Source organism: Anarhichas minor, unplaced genomic scaffold, assembly GCF_050575085.1.
Source record: "Anarhichas minor isolate MPS153535 unplaced genomic scaffold, ASM5057508v1 ptg000043l, whole genome shotgun sequence".
Classification (NCBI taxonomy): Eukaryota; Metazoa; Chordata; class Actinopteri; order Perciformes; family Anarhichadidae; genus Anarhichas; species Anarhichas minor.
The window spans coordinates 5,429,359-5,440,836 of record NW_027466489.1 but is presented as its reverse complement, the minus strand read 5'-3'; the positions used below and the strand labels follow the sequence as shown (position 1 = coordinate 5,440,836).

The 11,478-nt window shown below is 43.8% G+C and overlaps 2 protein-coding genes across 2 annotated transcripts; one reads left to right on the top strand and one right to left on the bottom strand.

Moving 5' to 3' along the window:
- The first annotated feature begins 1,501 nt into the window (after nucleotides 1-1,501).
- LOC142970454 (uncharacterized) lies at nucleotides 1,502-4,206 on the top strand. The gene is made up of 5 exons (XM_076110679.1): nucleotides 1,502-1,712; nucleotides 2,300-2,416; nucleotides 2,830-2,917; nucleotides 3,118-3,191; nucleotides 3,305-4,206. The coding sequence occupies exons 1-5, from the start codon at nucleotides 1,662-1,664 to the stop codon at nucleotides 3,374-3,376; spliced, it is 402 nt and encodes a 133-aa protein (XP_075966794.1). The 5' UTR covers nucleotides 1,502-1,661; the 3' UTR covers nucleotides 3,377-4,206.
- A 2,248-nt stretch (nucleotides 4,207-6,454) lies between these two features.
- On the bottom strand, nucleotides 6,455-10,329 carry slc45a1 (solute carrier family 45 member 1). The gene is made up of 8 exons (XM_076111038.1): nucleotides 9,909-10,329; nucleotides 9,698-9,790; nucleotides 9,005-9,229; nucleotides 7,976-8,844; nucleotides 7,727-7,880; nucleotides 7,449-7,625; nucleotides 7,114-7,319; nucleotides 6,455-6,727 (listed from the first exon to the last, which is right to left on the bottom strand). The coding sequence occupies exons 1-8, from the start codon at nucleotides 10,327-10,329 to the stop codon at nucleotides 6,455-6,457; spliced, it is 2,418 nt and encodes an 805-aa protein (XP_075967153.1).
- Between the last annotated feature and the right edge of the window lie 1,149 nt (nucleotides 10,330-11,478).

Sequence of the window (11,478 nt, the reverse complement as noted above, 5' to 3'; positions counted from 1 at the left end):
TTGTAGGTCAGAGTATGGCAAAAAAATGATAGATTTTACCCGTGATAAAAAAAAATAATGATTTATTTTAATTGAGGAACTGACCATGTGGAGGCTTAAATTACAACCCACAAAGTTGTGTGTGTTGCCACTTCCTTTGGTTTAACAGTTGGATGAGCGAGTGCAGTGACGGCAAAGAAAGTTCATGTCAAAGAACTTCTGGAGGAGACGCAGAACAGACTGTTTGGGATATCAAACAAACCACTCTTTTAATAAACATGTTTATTAATTGAGAGGGAAAGGGAAACATATCTGAAGAAATATAACCTTTAAATTATCAGTTACACTTGAAACTGGCTATGAATAAAAGACAATAGTATCTCATCTATGAGGTCTGGCAAATCTCTTCCTAAGAAATACCCCAAGATACATCATGTATTCATGAGGTGCATGCTGTCCTTTTTCATTCTCTGCATGTGTATATAAGTGCTTATAGCAAGGTCACTTTGTTCTTTCCCGGGGGGAAGAAAAAAAATCACCTTTAATGGTATTATGACAATAACTGTGATTCAATGCATGCTGTAAATGTTTTCACACAGTACTATAGCTACACACACTTACTATACCACACATCACCCCATTACTGTCCCTGGTACTCACAAATCACAAGGCAACACATTTATTGCTTATAGCCTCTTCTCAGCACATGATGTTTTTCCTTTTCTTTGTTTCAAATATTGCCTTAAACAGACAACTAGTTTCACTAACTTATTGTTCTCCAATGATATGCAAATACCACAGAAGGACAAAACTATATGAGATGATCAGTTCATGTATATGGATATCAAATTATCATTCACTGCCCATTTTAGTATTCGAATACATTTGAATTTGTAAAGTGGATGTATAGCTCTCAAGCTGTGCAGCTATGTTGTCTTTAGGGAATTTTGTAATAGAATAATGAATTGTTTAATTACGCTTGTTCAATGTGCAAATTGCAGTGTTACTGGTCCTCCATTTAAACCAGTGAAAGTGTAAGCACATTTAAGCAGGAACACATTTTGTTACATGTGTTAAATATAGAAAGGAGGAGTGGCCGCAGTGTTTTCAAATCGTCACATTATTCCTCTCTGCTTGTAATTTGATACCCCATCTCTGCAGAGAAAGGGCGCTAAAACCTGTGAATGCCGTTCATGGGCATATGTTTAAAAACTTTTTCACTCCATCTACTTGATTCGATATTCAGCTGTGAGTAGGCTTTCGCGGTTCATCACTACTTCAACAACGGGCCATTGTTGACATTTTAAGTACAAAAATCAAACGCAAACTGATGTATAGTAGGAAAACGAAGTCTGATACCTTGGTTCGGAGCTTTAATACAATTGACCAATCAACGACGAGATGGCAGTGGGCGGGATACCTTGTCAAGATTGACAGGGCAACCCTCCAATCAAATACTCAAGTGGCAGACATTGTCCAATTGTGTGCGGGATCGACCCGCTGTATCCAACAAGAGTGGATTTTCAACGAGCTCGAGAGAAAAGCGGAGACAGGCAGACATCATTTCTCTCTCAGCGCTTTTGGACTATCCACACGAAGGCAAAGAGCCAAGAAACAAAAACAAAAAAAAAAAAAATTCTTAACAGGAATATACTTATCTAAATTAATTTAGAAAATTAGCCATGGCCGACACAGCTGTTGACAAACCCGCAACGGCAGAGGTTACAGCCAAGGTTCGTTTCATTCCGTTTTTTTTTCTTCGGTTGAACTGTCGTGTTAAAAGATTTTCTGAACTTTTTGAAGTTGTATTATTTGTGTTCACAATTGGTTTGGCTAGCTCGTGGGCGATTGCAGCAGCTACACGTTTACCCTTTTAATGTTGTTTCATTTTAAGTTTATAATTGGGCAAAAAAAAATGTGAATTACCTAAATGAGTCTTATCTTGAATTGTAACTTGTCGACAAACCATTCACCGCAGAAGGGACGTGTTCGTCATCTTCAGCGTGTTCCGCTAAATATTGAGTCTGTAAACTCAAACGTGTGTGGTGTGGTGAGCTAAACGCGTCTTGTTGAGCAGACAAAGCGGTAGAGCTGCTGCTGTGGGCGGGAAGCAACCGTTACGTTAACGTTGCATTACGGGTTGGGACGAAAACGTTCAACATCGCCACTAATTACCTTCTAACATGGGTTTTGCTTGAATTAGACTTTATCCCAGATATGGTAAACACGCTTTCTCATTAAAAACCAGACGTGGGCACTTCAGAATAAACTCTTTCGCTGAACCGTCACATTGATCGAGAGCCATGCTTTTATTTTGTAGGAGCTGAAGGAGAAGAAAGACGTAGAGGTGAAGGAGAAGAAAGACGTAGAAGTGAAGGAGGAGGAGGAGGAGAAGAAGAAGAAGACCGACAACGGGGACGCACCTGCCAATGGCACAGTGAGTAGGAGACGAGGACCGGCCTCATGGCCTTTTGTCTTAGCAGCCCTCATGATGCAGGTGTCGCTGCACCCGCCTCCCCTTCCTGTTCAGCTGCTCTCCACACAGTGCTTTGTTTGGGTTGTGAAATGGCACAGATGTTAGCTAGCGAGCCTTTAGACGTTTCCATTGGTGTCTCTAGTTTAGCTTTGTAGCTAATCCTCTGGGGAGTAAGAGCTCCACACATATGCCTTTTTTTAAGTGTCTCCACAGGGGTCTGTACTTGTAAGACCCTGGGAGGATTATTTCAAATATGCATGGGATTCCATGTTTTGATTTTTTTTTTTCTTCTGTGCAACATTGCTCGTGTAATAAAAGCCTAATCCTGAATTTTGCTGTTTTATTGGACTGACATCTTCCCTCTCTTCATTCAGAATGGTGATGATCACAGTGACAAAGTGGAAAAGAAGACAGAAAAGAAGACCGAAAAAAAGACAGAGGAGAAACACAAGAATGGAGATGGTATGTTCACAGGAAGCAGTGTTACTGTTTTCAGGAAAATACTTAAAGCAAGTCTCTACATGTCTCATTTTGTGTCCTCCGATTTTGAGTCATAAATGCCGTTACTGTGTGTGGCCTTGAGGTCGAAATTCCATGAAGCTTGTCTTGATTACACTCAAAGTGAGGGATGTACTTTCTGAAGTGACAAACTGTGTTTACAGGAGAGGCAGAGGAGGCGCCCCCTGCTGAGGAGACTGACGCACAGCCTGTGAAGCGTGCAGCTGAAGAGGAGGAGGTGGGTTGTCACCAGGCTGAAATATACAATTATAATCAAGTGTGTTCACTAATCTGGTGAACTTCAGTCTTTGCTAATGCCTGAAATATTTCCCCTTTTTTTTTTATAAATAGGAGAAGGTGGAGACAAAAAAGCAGAAGACGGAGGAAAATGGAGATTCGAAAGAGGCAGAAGTGAAGGCTTAGGTCTCTGCCCTGCTACTTGTTTGCAGCACTGTCCCACCAGCCTGGTCAACACCGTGTTGTAGAGCTTGTGCTTTCTGTACCTTTTGAGAAATATTCTTTTTGTTTGCTCCCATGTTATCACATTGCACTGGAGTCCTTAAACATAGTGGCCCTGAATCCTCTTTTCTTTCTTTTTTTATGAAATGTTATTTATTGGTCTTTAAAATGAGCTTTGTTTTGTTTTTACTTGTACAAATTGGGCCACACCATGAGATCATTTCTTGAGGTGTTCTTTCAGGATGTTAGAAGCACAATCTCCATTATGTCAGTGCTGACCAGATGATTCATACGTACAGGTAGCTGCTCAACTCCTCCATGGCTCATGTTGACCTCTCAGATTCACTTAAGGACCAAAGATAAGTTTTAAGCAGGGGCTAATGGACAGTTGTTAGCATTATTAGTTGAGGCATCATTTTTTTGTGTGGAGCTGCTTGTTAATCCTTGGCTTGGCGGCCCTGTTAACATAACAGATGGTGCAAATGAATAAAGGGGCTCCGTCTTGCGCCTCCCTGATAAGATTGCTTGACCTTGTTTTATGGAGGCAGAATTTTGCAATGTTAGTTAACCCCTCTTAAATCTTAACACTTTGGTCATTTGTTCTGTATGCATTCCACGCAAGTTTGTACCATTTATACTTTTGTTTTTCTTACAATTTAAATGAGTTTTATGTTGTGGCTGGGTAGCCCAGTTTTGTGTCCAAGACTGCCTTTCTCAGAACCAGAATGACATTCGGTTACTTCAGCCACTGCTTTGTATATTCTGATTAACAAATAAATTGTCTTTTTACTTAAGTATATCTTTTTTTTATGTGTATGTTGCTTGATCATTAGTGCTTCTTAAAACCATGGTTTTATAAGTAGATGATGTCACTTGACCCAATTTTTCTTATCATGGAAAATGGCTGGCTTAGCTGCAGGAAGGAACAGGAATAATCTAATTCACTTGGTAATGGAAATGGGTGCACAGAATGGATTTGCAGTCTTGTCTCCTGGCTCCCCCGTGTGGTGTGCTTAAAGATTGCAGATCATTATTTCTGAAGTCAGCTGGAAGGACAACTGGTATGGGCTATAATGATTATCAGTGAAAAACAATAACTGACACAGGAGTCCAAAATGGCAAAATGATCATTTTAGTTTGAACTGAACCCTGAATAAAAGTAGCTTTTACAGTAAAACTGCAAATATTGAGCAATAGGTGGTACCATATAACACAACTTATTTTCTTCTCAAGCAAGCTGCAACAGCATGATCCATACAGTTACTGTTCCCTCAGAAACGTTAGCATTGCGTGCATCCATTCAGTCCAGGAGGCTTAAATAGTAGGCAATTATTGACATTCTGCTGAGGCAGCAATTAAGACTGGCACCATAATGTTGGTGTGTTCAGTGTGAGTGCCGGTCAATGAAACTTATCACAATGGTGGGCTTGAAACAGGTTATATACTTAACCTTTTGTTAAAGCCCTGAAGTCAGACATGGTGCCTGTGTTGAGGCTGACGAAGCATACTGTTTGCTCTGGCACAACAGATGTACAAAAACCAAAAAAAAACTACCGTTGTGCTGATGAAGATGGCTTCTTTAGGATGGAAAAAAGGAGGAAGCTGGCTTACAAAAGTAAGATAATCGCTATAGTGAGTTGATGGGCCGAGCGGGGGTGGAGCAGAAGCCTACTACCTCAAGCATGCGCCCTAATGATGACAATAAGCACTTGCTGCTGGCTCTATGAACTCCCACAGTCTTTTCCTTCAGTGTTGTCCACCTTCAGGGTTACCCATTGTTCACATGAGTCTTCTCCCTGTTTGCTGTTCTTCTGTTTCGTTCGGTTTCCCACTGAATGCTGATTCACACCCCAGTTTCAACTTCTCCTCTTCCTGACAATGACAAGAATCACTGTCATTATTACAATGGCATGGCCTGGAGTAGGGTGACAGCTCACGGCTGTACCATGGCTTAGTGAGGGCCCAGACAGAATTTGCCACCAGCACACATTTCTCTGTGTTTTTGAAGGTTTGTGTAGGAGCGCGTGTATGCGTGTCATCCTATTAGTCATGGCTCTATGCTGTTTTAGTACGTAATTGGCAATTGTACTCATACTTGGGACTTGATTAGGAGTCAACCAGCACCAAAGTGTGAAATTTAGGGATAGCACACTGGTAAGTCTCATAATGATTGCTTTTTGTGGGAAGTGTTGTTTTTATCTGCTGTTAAAATGAGAACAATGTGGAGCCCTTCAAGACTGTTACAGTGATTACGTGTTGTTCAGCTTAAATATTAAGTATGTGTTTGCTAAATTAAAGAGCTCTTGAATTAATGAAGGTGCATTAACGGTGAGTGCGCGTGGACACTGGCAGCACATTCATTTATTCAGACAAAACCTGCTTAAGGTGTGATGCTAATATTCTAACTCAGAGAAACAGGCAGGTAGACATTCCCTTGGCCGTATGACCAAACAAAACAATAAAATAAAAAGTTTTTGAGAGATTACATTGCAGCTCATGCAGATGTTAGGCAACTGATAAAAGGAAGAAATAGAGGGGGGAAGCTGTGGTTAGCTTGCGCGTCGTGATCGACATTTCTATACTGAACACAAACAAGCAAGAAAAGATGACGCAAGATCTTACAGCAAAGAATCAGACAGAAGAACAGTTTAGGCTTATCTATCCTGACTCTCTCGCTCTCTCTCTCTCTCTCTCTCTCATCCATTTATCCCACACTGCATTCAAAAAGGTCACACATTCGTTTGCAAAAGTTAGGAAAAAATGCATGGGCACACACACTGTATGAACACACTGGTCATGTATACACATACTAGAGCAGTGGCCAATGTCTGTCTGTCTGTCTGTCTAGCTCTGAGAAGAGCAGTGCCGATTGGTGTGAAACGATATATGGAATTGTGCTGTACAATGTGCTGCAGGAGGTGCAGTGTGTTTGTCCTATGACTGCTGTGAAGGGTATACACACTCAAGACACTAAGCGACAGCGTGAGAGCGCGTGCCCCGTCGACACTGCGCGTGTGAGGTAAAGTAAACTAAGAGACTTTTCTAAATGTGCACCAATAGTGGCTGGGTCTCGCTATCGGGGGGCTCACCCTCAGGGGGGGGGAGATGGTACACCACGAAGAGAGAGGAGTACACGCAGCCCACGAATGACATCAGGCTTGAAAAGTACATCACTCCCTGGGCCCCACCCACCAGTGAGGTCAGAGGTCCCATCGCCACAGAGACCAGGATCTGTGCCAGGAAATACTGGCAGCTGAGCAGGGAGATGTCCACCCCCATCCCTCGTTTGGTCCCTTCCTCCGATGAGCCACAAAACTGAGGGACATATGCAAACAGTTTACGTATATGGTCATCCTCTGTAGTGCACCACAAATCACTACAGCGTTGAAGGAGTAGTTAAACATTTTTGAGACGTACGATTATGCGCGTTCTTGCTGAGATTTAGATGAGAAGATTGATACCACTCATGCCTGTGCTCTATATATACAGCTCCAGCCAGAATTTGGCTAATTTACATTTGCATTAAGACCGCAAACAGGGAAACAAAGTCTTTGTGCTAAGCTAAGCTGCTAGCTCTGGCTTCATGTTTACTGTACAAACGTGTGAGTGGGATAGATCTTCTCATCTAACTCTAAACCAAAACGTTGAACTATTCCTTGAAGTAAGTAAAATATCATAAAGCTCCATATCTAGATACTGACCTGAGGGCTCTGGTAGTATTCACAGAGCAGAGAGTAAGGCAGCGTGCATAGAGAGGAGAAGAGCACCCCATAGGTGACACAGAGAGAAAGTACCACGTAGAGGTTGGTGGATAGTGTGGCCAGGCCCGTGCCCAAACCGAACGCCAGGTAGGCAAAAAAATATAGAGTGCGAAGAGAGAAACGCTCCTCCAGTTTCTCCAATATGGCTGAAAATTGAAGAAGAATCCCAAGAGAGAAACAGAAGGCACACATATAAAGATTGCCAAGGAAAGGAAGACAAAATAATGGTGCTGCACTAACAACCCATACATGTGGTGATTGCGAGTGTAGTTTACCTGAATAGAAAGCAGCACTGAATGCATAGATGCACATGCCCCAGCAGCCCATGCTAACACCAGCGTTGTACCGTTGGTAAGCCTCAGAGTCGTGGGGTGCTTTGGGGTCTCCTTTGAACACAACCTCCCCCATGAAGTCAGTGTAGAAGAGCAGCATGCCTTCAAAGGACAGCCAGCCTAGAGAGAGACAATTAGTTCATATTAAATACAAGCCAGGCCGTTTTTACAGTGTTGCAGGGTTTTATGTGCAACAAATCATAAATGGTGATAATTCATACCCAGGAAATGATTAGTGCATAAACTCCGCAGAGAGGGAGGCATCCTGTAGATGGCTACACACAGCAGCCTTATTGACAATTGCGACTCTCCAGTCTCGACATTCTCGCTCAGGTCACTCTCATAGCGCACCCCATTCAGCAGAATGTTTGCAACCTTCATCAGAAAAAGAAAGACACAGTGTTTAGAAATGCTGTGGTGGCTTCTACTGACAAGACAGCTTCTATCGTTTCCAAAATATGTGTCCGGACCTGCTGGCTGAAGGTCACTGTTCTCCTGCGTCCGTTCTCCAGCCCACCAATCTGGGTTGAAATGGGGTCCACCATTAGTGCAAGACTCTGGGGTCGCTTCAGGATACCAGCAGAAGAGCCTCTATGTGATCCTGCATCAGGCTGAGCCCCAGCTGTGACCTGAGATTGTCCTTCTCCCTCAGGCTGGGGCGCTTCTGCATCCTGAGCTTCCCCAGCTGGATGAGACACCACGTTGGCCTGGGTCTGTCCTGCAGGATGGCTCCCTGCTCCCTGCGTGGATTCGTCAGGGGGAGGAGAGTCCCCAGGAGGCAGGGGCACAGTGGTGGAATTGGCAGAGGCTTGTGGTGTCTGCTGACCTGTGTAGCAGTTTATGAGCACACTGTCTATATAGGAGGTTCCTAATGAAGAGGCAAAGTCATTGATGCCAGTGAGCGAGCTGTCCCTACTAATAAAGCTGCCATATTTCGGAGTCAAGGGGCTCATTGGCGATATGGGGCTAGTGAGGCCAGCACAGAGCCTTGCATTGGCACTGCAAGAATGGGCAAGATGGTCAGAGTTATATGGGTGAGACGTTGAAAAATTGTAGCTGTAAAGACCTTCCTCGTCTTCCTCATCCAGTCCCAAAGCTGGGGGAACAGGAGGAGAGGGAGGAAGGGCGAGGCTGGGGCTTTTTAGATGAGCTTTGCTGGAGTTTTTGTTCTTTGGTAGCGGCCGCTCGGGGATACTCAACAGAGTCATGGCTGTGGCGAACACCAAAGTGATACTCGTAAACAGGTATATGACCCGCAGTTGACCTCCCATCGACCTTCCAAATTGTGTCTGGTCCCAGTTGATGCCACCCACGATGTAGCCAAATCCCCCTCCTAGTCCTGCAGAGCAAGATTAAGAAACAACAAAAAATACATTGGTAATGTCTTAAAGCTTCATTTTTGGACTCTTTTCTCCAAATTATAATGAATATAAGTTATAGCTTCCACTGTGTAATGGTAAAGCAAACCTGAGTTTGTACTGTTTAAAGTGTTTTCTTACCTGCCAGTAGTGCATGGATGTTCAGCCCCCGGTCCTGGTCCTCTGGACTGCACACATCCATCATGTAGGCGTGGCTCGGGTTGTCGGCTGAATCTGCACTGAAGTCCATCAGGACCACACCACACACCGTCAGGATAATTCCCCACTTGTGATTGGATGCAGTGTCAGCCAGCGCACCTCCAATGTCCCGCCCGTTCAGAACCAGGGTTAGACCAAACAGAGCCCCTAAGAAGGAGGAAAGTAAGGTTCAACTGAAAACTCTGCGGGTGAGAGTTAACCTACCCTCCTCTGAGTTTACAGTCAATTTACTAGGCATGGAGAGCAGTGCAAAGCTGTTGTATAATGTCTTCTGTGGCTCTGGAGGAGCTTTGCCAAATATTAATGTCACATCAACGAGGCTTATAAAATGCAAATCTTAACAGTAAACCTGTTTATAACTGGGCTGTGAAGTTTGGGAGACATTTGCAATAACCAGGCAGGAAAGATCTAACAAAAGATGTGTATTTGAGTTGCATTACGAGAAGCATAGAATCCTGCCATGTCATAATATGGACAAAAAGTCAGGATATCTTAGCCTCTGTTGCATCAGTTTTGACCATTAATCTGTCTCTAAGTCCCCCAACTTTTCACAAGTATACTTACATACATACTGACATTTAGTATTGTACTGACTGGGCACAATACTTTTCTTACCTATAGCCAAGGCAAAAATAAAAGGTCTTCTTCGTCCGAACCGGGACGTACAACGATCACTCCATGCTCCGAGGAGAGGCTGAACGAGGAATCCTTCATACCAAAGACAGAGGACGAAGTTAGAGTCTTAATAAGTACTGTACAAAACTTATTGCTATACTCAAAATCACAAGAGAATGTATCATATATCCCTGCCTTGCTGTTCACTTACCCAGAATGGGGCTAATAAACCACACCAGGCTGTAGAATTGATCAGGCAAGCCCATCTGTAGCAGCACAGGAGTCACATAAGCCGTTTCCATGGCATAGCTGAATTCAATACCAAACAGGACGCAGCCATTGAAGAGCAGCTCTTGGAAGGTACGCCTTGGGGGAAGCTCACTGAGGTCCAGCTGGTCCAGGGGACAGGGTGTGTTGGGCGGCGGAGGTGGTGAAGGTCTAATCAGCTTCCGGCGCTTTGGCTGTCTTTGGAAGTTGTTGGCTCGGTGACTGAGGTGCCGGGTGGTGGACGTTGGGAAGCTGGCGGTTTTGGAGAGTGAGCTCCTCCAGAGACCTTCCTGAGCTGTGGGTAACCTCCCTCCTGGACTGGCCAAAAGGGGGTCACTGGGGGTGCCCATGCCCGGAGATGACATTTCTCTCAAGCCAGCTTACACTGTAGCATACATAAGGGTGACACACATTGTTAAGTTCAGACTTGTATGGGGTTGATTTTACACATTAGAGGTCGTTCAAGATCACCATAACATAGCATGGTGGTCACGTGAGTAACTTAGTGCTGCTGATGGTTCTGTAGTGCTACCACGAGGACACTGCAGTCATCAGAAGACAGCGATGGCACAGCAATCATGGGCATGCCGCACTGCAACCAATGCGCATGCTAGTGGCGTGCGCAAAAACCCATGTGCTCGGCGTGGCTGACTACAGCAGGGTAGTATGCGGCAGCGCTCTCGTGAAGCTGTTTCCATTTTAATATTTCATGGAGGAAGCTCAAATCGGTTACAATGGAGCCGCTGATTGTCACAATGATGGCTTTCGAGGCAGTTACAAGGATTACGTATCATTATCGCTCCGATTTAAACTAAACATTTGACTATAGATCCTACATGTAGCCAGGTAGCCGATCGATTGGGGGTTTTTCCGTCTTTTCTTCTAATAATCCTCGATATTATCCTCGAATTGACATTTGGTCCTTAATGTGAAGACCACACAATCGACTTAACTGTGTTAGAAGATGATGCAGGCGTGCAAATTGAAACGCGAAAGAGGATAATTACCTTATCGGGGAGGCTCGTCATTTATTGCAGCATACTAGGTGAACAGACCACGCATTGTGATTTATAAAAGAACGAAGGATGAATTACGGGAGTCATGATTGTTGTTTTGTTTTTGTTTTTTTCCCCCTTTTCATGCAGTCATCCCCCCGCTCTCTCATTCCGTCCCTTCTCCTTCCCCCTCTTCTCATCTCCTCATTCGCCTCTTCATCCCGGTCTCTCCCGTGACGTCACGTCCCTCCCTGCAACATCAGCACCGCGGACGTTCACCGCTGAAAAAAACAACTGTCCGTCCATCTACTTGAATATAGTGTACTTCAGAGCTGAAGTAAGATGATAATAGTCAGGAAATTATGTTTATTGACTGAATATTCGTTGTGTTTAAAGGGGCACAGATATATACTTCTCTTGCAAGCACTTTGCAAAATGTGTTAGATATTTGGTTTATAAACCTAAAACACATGCTTCACTTATTGGGGGAAATGCCTCCAGAACAATAAACAGATTATA